The following is a 19,242-nucleotide window of genomic DNA, read 5'->3' on the forward strand; positions in this document are numbered from 1 at the left end:
TGAAAGTTTATATAAATGTATATATATTTAAATAAGAGAATGACAAGCACTCAGATGAAAATATCTGTTTTAATAATAGGGATTATTAAGTAAGCTGAAAACTTAATATTTGATTATTAAATGTAAACTAACCATTTGATATCTTATAAAATTTTATGCAAGCAAAATCTAAAAGAAGTAAATATCCAAACTTCAACACTACCCAGAGTTTGGGAACTTTCGGAGACTACAGGAATCCCTTAGCCCAAATTGCCAATTGTGCTGGAAGAGGTATTCTGGAAGCTGGGGTACAACATATTTTTTCAAATTCTTGTTGAAAGATATCTGTCAAAAATTCAAAAATTCTTTTGAGATACCAGCATGAAATTGTCGGGTGGGGTCTACTGCTGGTTTTTTGGGGCAACATTGCCTCAAAGCAAACATCACAATTTACCTTTCCCAGTTTAGAATCAAATGTAGGAGGATGAATCTTGAAGCACAGGGAGATTTGCACATACACAAAGATTACGAAGAGAATGACAAGGTCCATGCTTTGTCGAATTATGTATTTATGCCAGACTTGGTGAAAACTGAATCTAGACAGGCTTTTACTGTTGGATATGGACATGGGAACACTGCCAAAAAATTCACCACAAAGGGAAAATGATTTGTTTACAGTTGCTAGACACCCATGCTAATGAAACAGCCCAAAGAAAAGATATAATATGTGCTGTGAAAAATAGAACTCCTTGTTTGTCTAGCAGGATGATAAATTTGACAACAAAGACTTACAAAAACACTGTTTTCCCCAAATGCTATAAAGACTTGTTTCTGTGACATTTGAATCAATCCACCGTATGTTACTTATTTGGAGTAGGATTTTTTTGGTAACAATTTCTGCAACAAAAAAAAGTGGAAAATAGTTAATTGTCAGAGTACTCCCTCTACATTCTACATAAAAAACTTAGTTCAGAATATAGTCTGTCCGCATAGTGGGGAACAAGTTATAAGGACCATAAGGCTATTTTTATTCCTTTGCAACCCACCCTGTTAAACCCATCAAGGCAGTGGTTCTCAACCTGTGGGACCCCAGGTGCTTTGGCCTACAACTCCCAAAAGTCCCAGCCAGTTTACCAGCTGTTAGGATTTCTCGGAGTTGAAGGCAAAACATTTGGGGACCCACAGGTTGAAAACCACTTCCCTAAGGGCTGGTTCTCTGAGTTGTATATAGTCATCCACCTATTAATCTTACCTCCTTTCATCTTTAAAGCAACCACGGAATAGAAGTCCACCCACCAAAAATGAGCCCGTCTCTTCCTACTAGGTTCCATTGGTGGGAAAATGGGCTCATTCTCCCCTTGACTATGAACAAAAATTCCACAATAGCAAAATGCCTAAACACAACCAATAGATGGTACTTCCATGTGAGAAATAGTTCATATCCCCTGCAAAGCTAGCAGATTTCTATCCCCTATAGTGATGTAGCAGTGCAATAAAGGTTATGGTAAAGCTTTCCCCTTGACATTAAGTCTAGTCATGTTCAACTCTGGGGTGGTGGTGCTTATCTCCATTTCTTAGACGAAGAGCCAGAGTTGTACGTAGACATCTCCAAGTTCATGTGGCCAGCATGACTGCATGGAGCGCCGTTACCTTCACACCAAAGTGGTATCTATTGATCTACTCACATTTACATGTTTTTGAACTGCTAGGTTGGCAGAAGGTGGCTAACAGCAAGAGACCACCCACAGTGCAAGGAATATGAATGGATATAAGATTATATAGTAAAGAAGACTTTTTTTCAGAGCAGAGGTGGAATTCATCTGACTTTCCAACTGTTGTTGGTGGGCAAATCCCAGGAATTAGCATAGACAAATGGTGAAGAGTACTGGGACTTGAAGTTCAACAGTACTTCAGTGCTGTATCATTTCTTCTTCAGCATAGATAGTAATGTGCCACTCCCAAGAGTTATTCTACATATTATAGATGTTGAAAGGAAGAAGACATTAAACTGCTTCATTCATATGGGAGATGAAATGTGCAGACCAGCAATATGTTAAGTCTCTAATTATCTTCTAAAAGGTGCAGAAGGGGACGAGGATATCTGTATGACGCTCTTATAAGGCCTATGTATGCAAAAATTGCTAATTGTTAAACAGTGTTGAATATTGGAAGGTATGCTATAAAACAGAATAATTTCCTTTTTAATGAGTTGAAGGGAAGACACATATATTTAGACTACTTTAAGAAAGAGAAAGAAAGTAGGGAATATGGTATAAACATAAGAACTTATGTACTTTGTTGCCGTAAAAAGTTTAAATAGATTTCTCAGTTCACAGTTTGGCAAGCTGAGCCCTAGATTTTTAAAGAGTTTTATCATGGTATGGATATCACACTGGATTTCCTATTGCCTCTTGTTGTGACCTTCCGCTTCTTTTCCCTTTCAATTGGTTTGGTGTATGTCCTTTCTATAGACTGCATTCATTTCATCTTTGTATTCCCTAGAACATACTTCAACAAACAGGGACTGGGGATGTGGAAGTACCTGCCTTCTGTCTCAGCACTGTCCTTCCCAAAACTACAAACTGCATGAAAGTCATGAAACCTTAAGGGAATGGCATGGGTTTAATGAGAACTAGAGATCACTGTCTGAAGGGCAAAGTAGTTCCACCTGTCTGCTAGTATATTGTTTATACAGAAGTATTGTAAGTGCAGAATAATAGAATCTTCCCAACCAGAATGATCAAACATGATAAATGTTAAGTTAAAAGGGCATACCATCTGCAGAAATTCAATTTCCGTTTGAAGAGCCGCACAGGCATTTTCCATTTCATTTTCTTTGTAACTTTCCAATTCCTTTTTAAGCCTGTGCCAACATTTAGAAAGAAAACAAAGTACCTGATATAGTGAGGCTGATGGCTGCACCTTTCTCTTTACCACAGCCCTAGTTTTTAATTTAACCTTGATCTTCTTAGCAGAGTCCCAGCAAACTCCTGCAAGTTCTCCAGAAATGTGTGGATCGCATGTCAACGTCCAGTTATAAATCAGGATCAAGGTTTGGTAGATTGCATGCTCTGATGTAAACTGTATTATCCAAGTCTGCATAAATCACTGGATAGCACCAGCAATTGTTTAGTGAAGTGAGGAAATTAGACAATCTCCATGGAGAAGAATATACATCTCTCCAAGACAAACTTGACTTACCAGGCTATAATTTATCTTTGTAGGTGGTGTGCATATTATAATCTATGGTAGAAATAAAGTCAAATCACAAAAATTCCTTTAATCTAAAGATTTGAACCTTGTTCCCAAAATTGGTGATTTTCTCTGCTCATTGATTATTTTCTTTCTCAAGGGTTTCCATTCCTCTATTTCCAACTGCCGGCAAATTAGGTCATGCAGCAGGATTTTATGGCACATATTACAAGTAATGGGTATTCAGTAGTATGTCTGTCCTTCCATTTATTTTAATAAAATCTAGGGGACACATTTATTCATAATACTTTTTCGTAACTATTTAACTGCTACCATCAAAAATTATGTAGTGTTTGATGTGCTTTTATTGCCAGTAACTTATCTACATGTCTATATCTACCTCTATCCTATGTAGCCTCTGTGTTGCATTCAGTGACATAAGTTCTCATAACTTGCTGGACTTTTGTGCCCTGCCTAGAGTATTGGGATCACAATCCAAGCAGAGGTTGTGCTCTACTGCTGCCATATGGCAAGAACAGGGACATGTGTGCATTATGCTACAATCATAAGACAAATGTATACAATTAGCCATGCCAAAAAGCAGCCTATGTTATTTAATGTGTATTGCTAGATCATCATGCTGAACACACATGCATTCAGAAATATCAATGGAAATGGGAAAATAGACTGTGAGTCATAATCATTTTATTGCAATGACTTCCTTTATTTTTCTTCTTTAAATTACTGTGCATCCATCATGGAGTAGAAATGCTAAAAGATTTGCAAGAGCCTAAATCCATTCTTTGGTCCCAACTCTAGAAACGATAAGAATTATGGTAAGAATAATGGAGGTAAAGCTTCAGTTGTTTTAATGAATGTACTCTGGTTGCGACTAGCAAGTGAATCAAGACATAGGATACTATTTCATCTTGTGCTGTGGTTATCAACTTGTGGGTCCCCAGATGTTTTGACCAACAACTCCCAGAAATCCCAGCCAGTTTAACAGCTGTTAGAATTTCTGGGAGCTGAAGGCTGGGGACCCACAGGTTGAGAACCACTGATCTAGGGCATAATAAAAGCATGGTCTGAATATACGATGTCACTTTAGATTGAATCATACTACTAGTCCACCTACCATTATAACACTATCTGGGAATGATTCTGCAATGAATTTGAGGCAGAAATCTTTCTCTGCCTATCCACTGATACCAAGACTTGAACCTGGGCATTCTGCATGCAAAGTATGTGGTAACCATTGAGCTATGGCCCTTTCCTGAAACTGCATGTTGCAATTGAATATTGCTGTTAGCAGGCAAAATGTCATTCGAGGAAAATTGTCTGCCATTATTAATCTTTTTGAGGAATCCCTGATAAATGTCTAAAGAATCCTAGAGTTCTCTGAGAATCACTGTTCCATAAAACATCACTTACAAGTAGAAAACAGTGTCCTTTAATTTACGATGATATTACATTGTTATAGAAACTTAAGGAAGGTCTTTCCATGGAGGATAAAAACTGAAGTAATTCAAAAGAGCAAGAACCCATATATATTCTAACCCATTCCATTTTTGAACAGAAATGTTCTGCATATCAACAATAAAGGCTGCATGCTAGACAGGTTTTAACTACATCTACTTGAAAAGGGCAGAAAGAGTTTCTAATGTTCTGAAATTGGAATGAGGTGTCCCATATTTAGATGCATCACGAAACACAGGTTTATGAAATATAGGAAAATACATGGGGATACTGTGGTGCGGTATTTGAAAAAAAATGCATATGTAAAGTACAGAAAAGAGGCAAACGTTGAAGAGTACCATTGCATAAATATTTAATAAAGGAATTTGCAGCAAGCAGGGTAATTTTAATGGTCGTTTGATGAAGAGAAGCCTACTAAAGTTTGGGGATTATGTTCATTTTGCTCTAGCTTATTCGATACAGCCTCTGAACTTGTCTCCAAGCTCAGGATCGAACAGCAACCAGACAGCTCATTAAAACGTCTGGCCAGCAAATAATGAAAGAGGAGCAGAAGTGGTGACTGATACTTCAGGAGAAGTGTCTTTATATGGAATGTGTTCTACAAGGGAATAAAGGAGCTCTGAAAAGTAGGAGTCTACATACTGGATACTACCCATTATATTTGCTTAAGTGGATACTTGCTGGACCAAGAAAAAACTATTTCAGGTCTTTTAATGGCCCATAGTATATGCAGCAATAAAGTTATACTGCAGTCTTTGTCACACCTTCCAAGAGACTGTAAAATAGAAGGTAAGTGTAAAGTTGTGTTAAATTCATTCATGGTAATAGAAGAACAATGTCTAGAGTCATCAGATACTTCAAGGTTGTCAAATGGAACCATATAGGAAAGGGTTATATTCTGGTAACATCTAAGTTGTTGCAATATTGGATCTGGGCTGAGAATTTCCATAAATTGAACCTTAAGGTGATTCAGAAGTTTTCCTTGTATATAAACAATATTTTACTACTTTAATATGGCATGGCAATAGCTCTTCTGCACATAATGTTTATATTAACCATAATGCGAGCATGTAGCCTTAAATTGCAAGAAGTATTTTCTAAAAACCAAGCTTCGTATATGGATTTTAATATATATTTATCGATCTATGACACTCTATCTCCATTTACAAAGTATGACATGGTCATTACTTTTTTACCAGCACACTTTTGGGTTACCACAGGATTGTTCAACCAGTTAAATTGCATTGCTGGCTGAAATTACAGAAACCTTCTTTTAAAGACGCCAATACTTTTTCTATGACCTGCAGCTAGGCAAAAGGAATTGAGCATAATCATTTGAAATGATCATTATGTAATGGCATATCACATTTGCATAGGTGTGCAATAGGCATAGGCAGTAACCTTATGCTGAGTCAGAACACTAGACTCTCCTGGGTTTTCTATCAGGATTTTTCCAAGGTCTACCTAGAAAGGCCAGACATTGAACCTGACACCTTCTTCCTAGAGATCATGAGGCCTTATCAGTGAGTTATAGCAATACACGCCTGTTCCTTGATGTAACTGTGCATCTACTTTATCCAGTTAGAAAGGCACAGCAGTGTAGTCTCGAATAATGGAGCACCTGCACTCAGCTGTGTCATTAATATTAGCCACAACCAGGCCCAACAGCCCTTATATTACTGTTACACAATGTCAAAATAGCCCTGCTGGATCAGATCAAGGTTTTTGGTTTCAAACAAGCATATTTTACTTGTGCTGTCCAAGCTCAGAAAAGTAATCTCAAGCTTCATAAATGACGAGCAAAGGCATTTGCTGGATACTGCCTCCATCTTCAAACCTCCTAAAAAGTACTGTATATACTCGAGTATAAGCCGACCCAAATGTAAGCCGAGTCACTTAATTTTACCACAAAAACTGTGAAAACAGATTGACTCAAGTATAAATTGAGGGTGAGAAATTCAGAAGCTACTGGTTCATTTCAAAATGAAAATAGACACTAATAAAATTACATTAATTGAGGCATCAGTAGGTTAAATGTTTTTGAATATTTATATAGAATTGTAATTTTAGATAAGACTGCCCTAATCTTCTTCAATGTAAATGCGCTTACGTATCCTTCCAATAATAATAAAGACAGTAAAATAATAAATGGAATAATAATAATAGAGTGAAATAATAAATGCAATAATAACAATCATAGAGTAAAATAATAAATTTAATGATAACACTTATAAAATAAAATAATAAATGTAATAATAATAAAGTAAAATAATAACTATAATAATAGAGTAAAATAATAAATGTAATAACAACAACAACAACGACAGAGTAAAATAATAAATAACTTTGACTCAAGTATAAGCCGAGGGAGACTTTTTCAGCCTAAAACAAGGGTTGAAAAACTAGGCTTATACTTGAGTATATACAGTAACTATTCAGTCACTTGATAATTACAAAAATTCACAAAACTGAGGTGAACTTCTAGGTACTTTCACATACATACCCAAAATGTGAATTGTAGTGGTGTGAGCCAATTTTGAACTAGTGCCTAAACATGAAGAGTCAACACAAGCTATTATAAATAATATTGAACAGAAGAACAGCTTAAATATTCTATTTATCAGATAGTTATATAGTTGAGAGAGCTGTTGATAAGAGAACATTGATTTGTGATAAGAGAATATTGATTTGTGGGTGTTCCTGGTTCAGTCCTTTATCATGAGTACACTTTTGAGTACTGTACCTAACCTGTCTCATTTCAGTGTGTAGCAAAACTTTTACAAAAGTTGTTACTGACTTTTTTTAATGAGGAAAATAACATTAAAAGAATGGCTAAAGACAAAAACATCAGACTTCAGAGCTGAAATATGTAACTACCTAGAGACTAATATTGGTTGTGCTCATACCTATTGAAATCTACAGGGAATGATGGATGTACCGATAGCTTTTCAGGAGTAAGTTTCCTTTGTAAGCATTTATGGAAAGAGAATTACTCCCAAACAAATTTCCAATGCAGACTTTGCCCTAGAGCAAGTTTTTATTGCTGGATTACAAACTCAAAATTGGGGTTCATAAATGAAATCCTGACACAATTCTAACTATAATAACCCCACTGGGCATTGACATAAGACGTTTTAGGAAATCAATGAGCACATTGCTATTACAGAAGCCCATTCTGTATCCAAAAGATTATTCCAGAGATGGATATTTGTGGCTTATAACATTTAACGTAAAATTAAATCGAAAATATTTGTTCAAAACCAACAGAATCATGGCCTCGGGCAATCTATTTTTAATATGAAGGCTTTGATAAGCTCTAGAGGACATATTTCCTAGATGATTTATGTGAATGTAATGTCATTTTTCCTTTCATAGTTTTAATAATGAGCTTTATTTTTCTATAATAAGAAATGTAAGTAACAAACCCAGTTCTTTCAGATTAGTTAACTAAACAAAATCCTCCAATATTAAAGCATAAACCAACTTCATACTAAATCAGTTAGATTTCCAAACATCTGTAAACAGAGCAAAAGTTTATGCAGCAGAAAGAGCAATTCCTTGTTCAAAATTTCTCTCTACAATGGACTTATGTAAGAAAAATTGTGGAAAAGAGAATACATTAAAAAAAACTATCTGAAAACAAGCAAAGTGACACCAGGCTTTGTATGGCTGAAAATCAGGTTTTAACCTATTATTACAGGTTAAAACCTGAGAATAATGTGACAATGCAAACTCTGGTCTATTTTAAAAGTCAAAATAAATCAAGCATCTATTTCACTTTCTAGTAACTATGGCTTTTGAGTAATCTACAATAAAACATTTTTGCATATCTTGATTATCTAACCCTGCTCACACAATTTCTTTTCCAAATAGCAATTATAATAATTATATTAAGTACTATGTATTGGCAAATACATTTCCTCTGCAGGGCAATAAACTTAAGTGCTTTAAAGAAGGAGCGGGCAAAGTTTCTTTTACTGAGGACATTGGTACCCTGTGGCAAGATGTCAGAAGACCAGTCAAAACCAAAACGTGAAAAGAGTCAAACCCTCTTTCTCTCTTTACATCTCTTCCACACACACTGCATCTCCCTCTCTCTCTCTCTCTCTCTCTCTCTCTCTCTCTCTCCTAGCTCTGGTTTAGCTAGCAACTGGATTTAATTAAAGAACGACACCTGGAAAACTGGGGAATTCCAGACATGAAACAATCAGGTCCAGCTAACACCTTCCAACGAATGAGTCCAGGCAGGAAGCAGCTAGGGTTTGAAGCTGCAAGGCCATTCAATGCTAATCAAAGTGGCCAGTTGCAACAGTCACACCTGCCTCAAACAAACAGTTCTTTTCCCCACCCTGGACATTACACAGATATATAAACCTGACTTGTCTAGTTTCCAACAGACCTCACAACCTCTGAGGATGCCTGCCATAGATGTGGGTGAAACATCAGGAGAGAAAACTCACAGCAACCCAAACTGAATATTGGTTACAGGAAAAAATGCCCTTTACAGAAGATATAATGCTAATAAGATCACGCTACATGCACTGTTGCTGGCATTAGCAAATGAAAAGAAATGAAAACAAGTGGTTTTGATTGGTGCATTTAACTTAAAGTTTATTCTCTGAAGAAATAGTTAACTGTTGGTGATCAAAATAGTCCTGTTTTATTTTAAAGGTTTTAAGATCCAACAAAAAAAACTTTTCTTAGCTGACAAAACTGTGCTTTATGACACATTTCCTTTGACTGTTATATTTAACACCTTAAAGTTGTGTATGTTGTTAAAGCTGTTTTGAAGCAGTGACTAGCATGCTGAGGATACAGTGGGATTCTGCAATTGATTTTTCAGGGCAGGAAATAAGGCAGTATTTTGTCCTGGCACATGATCATATAATCCAGTAGGATAATGGCCTTTCTTCAAAGCATACTACATTTTGTTTTAAGGCTCTGTGGATCTTTGCTGTCAGTGGAGTGCATTTTGTTACTGTAATATTGCTTTCTCACAAGCAAGGCACTTCAAAGCCTCTGATCCTCTGTAGTGACACCTAACCTGCAAAAACTGGTGTGAGATTGAAAGCATTTTAGCAAAATACACCAAATATTGATATTCTTTTGCTGGTGTAAAGGTTCTTCGACAGAGAGATCTTTAAAGGACTTCTCTTTCATGCTAAGTAAATCCTTTTGTCCCTATTGATATAAATGAGGAAAGGGCAGCGTAAATCTGGATATTACTATAGGACAAATATTACGGGGAAATTCAGGTTAGACCTATCTTGCACTTAGTCATGTACTATTAAGTTGTCCTTTCTAAATTAATGAGTGCATAGAAACTGAATATAAACATTTCCATGAAAAATGTTTCGCAATCTTCATTTAGGCATTTAGAATTATTATAGCCTACTTCAAGATTCAGCTTGCATCTGAGTTCTACGGAAAAGGTAACCGTACTGGGAAGGCCTTGGCTTGTACAGTCGGATCTTGGAAATACTCTTTCAGACAGTAGCAAAGCTGGCTGAGTCATTGTTAATTCAAAGGCTCTTTAAGCTGTCAGGTCTTCAATAAATATCTTTTTCTTTCTTTAAGATGATATGACAGTTCTAATTTCTTTCTCTTTTGTTCCAAAACAAGTCAAGGAAGGACTGAAGCTCAGACATAGATCACACGTACTGCATATATAACATCCCAGCCCACCTCTCCATCTTATTTACCCCCTACACAACACTGACCTAATTTGATAGCTCTTCTTTGAGTGCTCTGGGAATTTGGGAGTAATGATCACACCTGATCCCAATCTGGTTTCCCTTTTTCCTTATAACTATTGCAGTCATAGTTTACAGACTGTGTATGCTGTCCAGTATCTGCTCTGGTGTGCCAGTGATGCTTATCAATAGAGGTGTCACAGCCTTCTGTCTACTTTACGATTGTCTGCTAAGTGCTGGCTGAGGGCCAGGGCAGTCACTGGCAAGACAGAGAGTAATAGCAGGAGGCCATCAGAATTTAAATTCCAGTGTCAGTGAACACGTATTGCTGGATCACACTTGAATTTAAACTCATTTAGCCCTGTTAACTTCAAAAGTACCCAAGTATTCTTGTTTAACTATGCTGGAGTCTGTGCTAATTATGTGGAAGAGTTATCAGTAATGATATATTCAATTAGATGGGGAAAGGAATTTAAAAAAACCTTTTTTTCAAAAGAATTTATATGTTCATTGACTTTCAGAAATGCCAGTAAACTATAGCTAACATTCTTTTTGTTGTGCTCCTTCAAGTCATTTTCAACTAATGGCAACTTGAAGGCGACCCTCTCATGGCTTTTCTTGGCAAGATTTGTTCAAAAGAGGTTTCCCATTGCCTTCCTCTGAAGCTGAGAGAGTGTGACTTGTCAAGATCAGCCACTGGGTTTCCATGGCTGAGCGAGGATTCATACTAGCGCCTCCAAAGTTGTAGTCCAATGCTCACACCACTACACTATGCTGGCTCTTGCTAACACGCTTGACAGGCCCATTATTTAGGGGAAATGCATATGGTACAATATCTGATGGCGATGTTATTTTCAGCTTTCCCACTACCTTAGATGAGAGTGACCTGATTTTTCTGTTCAATGGAATAGATACATAAAGGCTAGACAACTGAAGCTCTCCCACAATGGATATTATTATTCCATAGTTCATGTCGTGAATTGACAAGCAATATCATAGAATGACAGAGCTGAAAGGGGCCTTGAAAGACAACTACTCTGCCCTCTGTTCAATATGGCATAACCACAAGAAAATAATCCTCCTTTCTACTAGTGTACATCTCCCATGTATGCTTTTGATTACTTCAGTCACCCTGAAACAAAACATTTTACACAAGGTATAAAATGAACCAAAATGAACCAAAAACATTTATTTTTATTTATTCTTCCTATCCACTGAGATTTCTGTAATCTAGTCAGAGATTTGTTATTGGGCAGTTCTGCTCTTCTGTCGTTTTCACAATGAGCGATCAGCATGTTGCACTGAACGTTAAGAAGTAATCATGAAACTGCAAATGATGTGGTATGAAATTAAACCTAGGCCCCAATGCTTGCAACAAGCAAAGTTTGCAGATCTGCCATGCTTCCGAGACAGTAATACACCAAATGATGCCATGTTTTTGTGAACAACACTAGAAACCAATCCAATGCAACTAGAAATTTGTAAGAAGTAAATCAAATTAAATTCCCAAGTTTAGTCTCATGTCCTTGATGAATTAAGTGATCCTGAGGAGATTGTTATTTTTAATGTTAATTGCCTGTATACAACCTAGAGCCCATATTAGTAACATATTTGCCAGGAGTATCTGCATTTCAAGTTACCACAGTTTCCAGAATACAACATCTCCTAAAACTTGGTCTTGGTTTTATAGTTCATGGTCAACATGCCATTTATGCTGGTAATGCAGTTTCATCAGCTGTACTTTGTGAATAAGTAATCCCACATTTAATTAGTTCTTTGTTGGTCTTTGAATAAAACAAATAAAATACACTCTAACGAGATTCCACAGCACAAATTGTTCTTATAAAACAAACAATAAAAAATTGAACAATTTAATCAGTCAACCAATTCATATGGAAATGTGGCTCTCTCCTGCTGCATTGTTTTCCTGTCAGATCCATTGATGTGATACCTTCTTAATTTGGTAATAAGAGATGCATAAAACAAAATAGTATAGTATATAGAAAGATCAGCCAAAATCCAATCAGCCCAACTCAAAATACCAGCGTTGGCAATGTGTAACGCATACTTCACAGAGTAACCCCTGAATTGTTTCTAGGTTGGTCTAAAATCCAATGCAGAGAAGCATTCTTGGTTTCTTTTAAAATTTGTTCCCATGGCTCCTCTAAATCCAAAGCTGATTATCACTATGTATCATTCATGGTCTGATAAATCTCAGAAGTTTTGGCATTGCTGCCACTTTCTTATTCACATCTAAATGTCTGTCATTGGAAATGAGATGTCTCAATTTATTGTTCAGAGGTGGAAAGCTAATATGGATCTTTCCATCTTCACTTTAGTGACATATAGCTGTTTCCTATAATCTTTCCTATCACAAAGTACTTCTTACAAGAAGTACAGAAAGAATCTATGCTCCTCCCAGGCCCAGATATTTCAGAAGACTATCTGCTTAATTATCTTGAGAGGAAGGCAAGAACAAGCTGCCTTTGGAATAAATCTTGCCAGGACAACCCTATGAAAAGGTCACCCTAAGTCCACTTCAAGGCACATAGATCTTTGGGGGACTTGGGGAAACAAATGCTTCTCTCTTAGATTAATAAACCTGAACAGATCTATGTAAAATAAAGGTGATTTCCCATTTAAATCATTTTTCAATGATGTCCAAAAGCGTCAACCTGTGTCCAAAAACTGGATATTATTTCAGGTCCATTGGCTGTTGTTTCTATGGTTGTTTTTATATTTTGTTATAATGATGATGTTTTATTTTGTTTTATGCTGTTGTTTATGTATTTTAATATGTTTATTTTAATTATGTTAATTGGGCTTGTCTCCATGGAAGCCATCCCGAATCCCTTCGGAGAGATGGAGGCGGGGTACAAAACTAAAGTAGCTATTATTATTATTATTATTATTATTATTATTATTATTATTCCCCCTCGATGGACTGTCACCTTGTCGTGGTGAGGGGGCTTGCGTGTTCCGATGAACCTGTAGGCACAACAACTGGAGTCGTGCACTCCCAGGAGTGGCTGCGGGGGAGGTTCCAGACCAAGCACAGTCTGAAGACCCAAAGACCTCAACGGCGGAGCAGGCGGAGGATAACATGGTACATGTTACAACGGCTGCGAAGGCGGAAGAAGGCTGCAACAGACTGAGAAGCCACGGTCATTGTGTTAAACTACATCACCAGTGGAACCTCACTCTGTGAAGTCTGTGTGTTGATCAGCTGTGCACTGACCTCCACACATTAAAAAAATCCACGCACAGGCGTCTTCCAAAGAAAATAAAAACCAAGCAACCAAAGTCCCATGGCGATCAGCGAGTGGCGACGGGGGCAGGACTGTGAAATCTGGAAGCCCCTAGTCACAGACTGGCACATGGGCGGTGGGTACGGACTCAGTCGTTCTACCTCAAGGTCCGAGGCAGTTGAGTAGTTCGGCAGCTGTATCCGCGACTGAGCAGCCCTATTGAGGACCCACTCTGCTCACCCCACATGGGGAGGGGGCTAGAAAAGGTGCCCCAAACATAGTCTGCCTCACTCATCCCTGACTGGACTGCCGCGTCCAGTGGGGTCACCACCCTGCGGCCAAAAAAGAAAAATGAACTTCGGTACGTGGAACGTACGGACTCTGATGGACAACAGTGGCAGTGAACGCCCCGAACGCAGAACTGCCATCATTGCAAGGGAGCTGGGACGCTTCAACATCGACATAGCAGCCCTTCAGGAGACCCGGAGAGCAGGAGAGGGACAGCTGAAGGAAGAAAAAGGAGGCTACACCTTCTTCTGGAAGGGACTGCCCGAAAAAGACCAAAGAATGCACGGAGTTGGCTTCGCCATCAGAAATGATCTGATGAAACATCTGTCCGAAGCACCCACTGGCATCAACGAACGACTCTCAACCCTCCGAATCGATCTTGCCAAAAACCAACGGGCAACCATCATAAGTGCCTATGCACCAACACTAGATGCTGACGAAGACATCAAGGAGAAATTCTACTGTCAGCTGGACACCGTCCTATCGGGGATACCTAAGGAGGACAAAATCATCCTCCTGGGGGACTTCAATGCAAGAGTCGGGCGAGACTTCGACCTGTGGCCAGGGACCATTGGAAAAGACGGGGTTGGAAACAGCAACTCAAATGGCATCCTGCTTCTCACCAAATGTGCGGAGCACAACCTTGTCATCACCAACACGCTCTTCCGCCAGAAAAACAAGTTCAAGACATCATGGAAGCACCCCCGGTCAAAGCATTGGCACCTCTTAGACTATGTAATCACACGCGCCAGAGACCGCCGTGACGTGCTCCTCACAAGAGCCATGATAGGTGCTGACGACTGCTGGACCGACCACAGGCTAATTCGATCCTCGATGGCTATCAAGATCGCCCCCAAGCGCAGACTCCAAGGAAGGAAGACAAGGCGCAAAATGAACACCCAAGCCCTTCAGGAGCCCTCCAGGCGAGCCCATCTCCAAACAGCACTCAAGGACCATCTACCCACAGAACACCCCGAAAATGTTGAGGAACATTGGAACAAACTGAAGACCTCCATCATCCAAGCCTGCGAAGAAACTATTGGATACCAAGCCAAGAAACATCAAGACTGGTTTGATGAAAATGACATCGAGATTCAACAGCTAATTGACAAGAAAAGGAAAGCCTTCCAAGCATGGCAGAGAGACATCAACTGTGCTGCTAAGAAAAAGATCTATGCTAGTGCAAAAGCTGAGGTCCAAAGAAGGACAAGAGAACTCAAGAACATCTGGTGGACAAAGAAGGCCGAAGAAATCCAACACCTGGCAGATACCCATAATGCTCAGGGATTCTTCAAAGCCACAAAGGTAATCTATGGACCAAGAAACCATGGCATACAGCCTCTACGCTCATCAGATGGAACCAAACTCCTGAAGGACCAAAACTCAATTGCACTACGTTGGAAAGAACACTACCAAAGCCTCCTGAACCGCAGCTCCAATGTGGCCGAAGAGGTCCTCTCACAAATCCCACAACAACAAACCAGGGATGAGCTTGCAGCACTGCCTAGTTTGGAAGAAGTCAGCAATGCCATCAGCCAACAGAAGAATAACAAAGCCAGTGGACCAGATGGGATCCCTGCTGAAATCTTTAAAGAGGGAGGACCTGAGCTAACACACCAACTCCACCAGCTCATAGAAAAAGTGTGGGTGACCGAGAAAATCCCAGCAGATTTCAAGGACGCCACCATCATCACCCTCTTCAAAAAAGGGGAAAGAACAGACTGCGGAAACTATCGAGGTATCTCCCTTCTAACCTCCGCTGGGAAAATCCTCGCAAGAATCCTTGCAAACCGCCTTCTGCCCCTCTCAGAAGACACCCTCCCAGAATCCCAGAACGGCTTCCGCCCCTCCAGAGGAACCGTGGACATGATCTTCACTGCACGACAACTCCAAGAAAAATGCAGGGAACAAAACCAACCCCTGTACATGGCATTCATCGACCTTGCAAAGGCATTTGACACAGTGAATCGCAGCGCTCTCTGGACCATCCTCCACAAAATCGGGTGCCCTAACAAATTTGTGAACATCCTGCGGCTCCTCCATGATGACATGATGGCAACAGTTTTGGACAGCAGTGGCTCCCAAAGTGACCCATTTAAGGTGGAATCCGGTGTCAAACAGGGATGTGTTATTGCCCCAACCTTATTCTCCATCTTCATCGCTATGATACTTCACCTTGTTGATGGGAAGCTTCCCACCGGAGTGGAAATAATCTATCGGACAGATGGCAAGCTATTCAACCTCAGCAGACTGAAAGCCAAAACCAAGGTTACAACAACATCTGTTATAGAACTCCAGTATGCTGATGACAATGTCATCTGTGCGCATTCAGAAGAAGATCTACAAGCCACTCTAAACACCTTCGCAGAAGCATACGAGAAGCTCGGCCTGTCACTGAACACTGAGAAAACCAAGGTGCTGTTCCAGCAGTCACAAGCCAATCCCTCTCAAATGCCAGTAATACAGCTTAATGGTGTAACATTAGAAAATGTCGACCATTTCCGCTACCTTGGCAGCCACCTCTCCACCAAAGTCAACATCGACGCCGAAATACAACACCGCCTGAGCTCTGCAAGTGCAGCATTTTCCAGAATGAAGCAGAGAGTGTTTGAGGACCGGGACATCCGTAGGGAGACCAAGGTGCTTGTCTATAAAGCCATTGTCCTCCCAACCCTTCTCTATGCCTGTGAGACGTGGACAGTCTACAGACGTCATATGCAACTCCTGGAACGATTCCATCAGCGCTGCCTCCGGAAAATCCTGCAAATCTCCTGGGAAGACAAGCGGACAAACGTCAGTGTGCTGGAAGAAGCAAAGACCACCAGCATTGAAGCGATGGTCCTCCAACATCAACTCCGCTGGGCCGGCCACGTTGTCCGGATGCCTGACCACCGTCTCCCAAAGCAGTTGCTTTACTCCGAACTTAAGAACGGAAAACGGAACGTTGGTGGACAGGAAAAGAGATTTAAAGATGGGCTGAAAGCCAACCTTAAAAACTCTGGCATAGACACTGAGAACTGGGAAGCCCTGGCCCTTGACCGCTCCAGCTGGAGGACAGCTGTGACCAGCAGTGCTGCAGAATTCGAGGAGGCACGAGTGGAGGGTGAAAGAGAGAAACGTGCCAGGAGGAAGGCGCGTCAAGCCAACCCCGACCGGGAACGCCTTCCACCTGGAAACCAATGCCCTCACTGCGGAAGAAGATGCAGAGCAAGAATAGGGCTCCACAGCCACATACGGACCCACAGGGAAATCCATAATGGAAGACCATCTTACTCGTCCAACGAGGGATCGCCTAAGTAAGTATTATTATTATTATTGAAAAATGATATGATTGAATTGTATAATCATACATATTTCTAATAAGGTCTCTCAAGGACACCCAAAGTGTGTAATGGGAGGTTACCAAGAAGTCAGTATTACAGACAGTACAATCTTTAGCACTGTATTAGATTTTTTTCCCATCACAAGATTTCCCAACAAATTACTACTTCATCTATAAAACTTAATTGCTATATATTTGAGACAATATATAATAACAATCTAAGAAAATCCTAATAATATCATTTGAAACATTTCATAGAAATATTTGAACTTTTTATCTTTATATGATCTTACATTTAAATATCTTACCGATGCAATTCAAACCACAATAAGGAAGCTGCGAACCTAAGGACAGTAACTAACCTTGGTCTTCAACACTTTTGTACTTAAAAGTAAGCACCACTTCCTTAATTATGCTGTAGTGAATGTTAAATGACACTGCAATAGCAAAGATACTCCAAGAGAAGTGTATTATTTAAAAGGAAGATGACAACCTCATACATCAGAAAAGCTAATGTACCATAATAGAATAAATAATGCAAAAGCAAGTTGTAGTTTGCTGTACCATATCGGCTTACGGACACGCAACTTGTGTTACCATTTAGAGCTTCTCTTTGATGTATGTGTCAGCCATACGGTTTTGCTTTCACACACAAATTCTGAAGCAAAGTACATTTCATTCAGAGGATTTTATTCATGCTTCAATTTCATGTGAAGAAAAGTAAAAGAGTTTGGAAGGCCAACTTTGCTTTACCCTACTAAAATGTTCACCCACTGGAGAAAGGTCTCAGGCTACCCAAGACTGCAATCCCATACTTGTTTATCAAGAATCTTCCTAATGAAACTCATTATCTTTCATTGCTAGGTTGTGAATTTGGGACTTACAAGAGTGTAAGTTGTTTTGAAAGCAGATGTTACATCCTGTCTGATTCATGGGTCCATCAGGAATCATTTGAGAGAGCAGAAAACTGAATATTTTCCTAGATCAAATAACTTCTACCAGTACACTCTTTCCTGGCATTGCCCCCTGCATCTCCCCAGATCTGTTCCATGCAATTCCCTACAAACCTAATAATAGATCTAAGATCTCACAGATGACTGTGGCTGGATCTACACCGCTCTTTATCCAAGGATCTGATCACAGACTGATTTGAACTGGGTTACATGAGTCTAGACTGCCAAATAATCTGGGATAAGATGATAATGTGGGATCAGATCATGAAATATAGGGCAGTGGATGATCTTCGAACTGGATTACACTGCCATACAATCAAGTTCAAAGAAAATAATCTGGATTTTAAATGGCAGTGTAGATGGTATCTTAATATGGAGGCTTGCCAAGCATACTGATACAACATACAGTATTATAACTTTTCTCACCTTACACATTCTGGATCAGTTTGAGGTTTTTCAGAAATCTTGTTTTTTTCCATTTCTAAACACTTTGTGATGTGTTTAGCTTCTCTTATTTTACTTTCCAAATCTAAAAAAGACATAGAAGTCTTTTTATTACCCATTTATAACAGAATAGGTATCAACACATTTTTTTTTGACTTTGAATAAAAAATAGTACTCATGGCTGCCAAAACAAATACTGAACAATATAGAAACTCAAATCGTTAAAATAATTACCTCAATAATCAAAAGCATATAAAGGGACAACCTGAAAGGATTTGTCCTGCCACTCCCCATAAAGTGAAATGGGTTAGGGGAATAAAAATATTTAAATAAAGAAAAAAATGGAGAGGTTTTCCTTTAGATATTCAGTCAGTAATCAGTAAAAATTAATGTACAAAAAATACATTAGAATGGAAAACTATGTGTGAAGCAAGATCTCCAATAGGAAAAGAAAGAAGCTGCTATTGAAACTTCTACTTTTGGCAGTAGGGTGTGCTCAAATTGCAAAGAAGTGTACCAGTTTTTAGAGGACTGTTTTAATTATTTGTTCATCCTTAGTCAAATTCATTAAAAATACGTTATACATGAGGCTAAATTTACTATTGTGTTGGTAGTTGCACTACAACTCCTCCCCCTTGCTCTGCAGC

The 19,242-nt window shown here is 39.1% G+C and overlaps 1 protein-coding gene across 1 annotated transcript in view; it reads right to left on the reverse strand.

Annotated features, from left to right (window-relative positions):
* Window positions 1-843: 843 nt before the first annotated feature.
* The window catches only part of CCDC172 (coiled-coil domain containing 172), a 33,217-nt gene continuing 14,818 nt past the window's right edge, over window positions 844-19,242 (reverse strand). Inside the window, exons 6-8 of the mRNA XM_060767024.2 lie at window positions 18,578-18,680; window positions 2,755-2,842; window positions 844-876 (exon numbers count right to left, since the gene is read on the reverse strand). Of these exons, the coding sequence (XP_060623007.2) occupies window positions 844-876; window positions 2,755-2,842; window positions 18,578-18,680 (224 nt within the window). The remainder of the gene's footprint in view (window positions 877-2,754; window positions 2,843-18,577; window positions 18,681-19,242) is intronic.

The sequence above is a fragment of the Anolis sagrei genome, chromosome 3 (assembly GCF_037176765.1).
Source record: "Anolis sagrei isolate rAnoSag1 chromosome 3, rAnoSag1.mat, whole genome shotgun sequence".
Classification (NCBI taxonomy): domain Eukaryota; kingdom Metazoa; phylum Chordata; class Lepidosauria; order Squamata; family Dactyloidae; genus Anolis; species Anolis sagrei.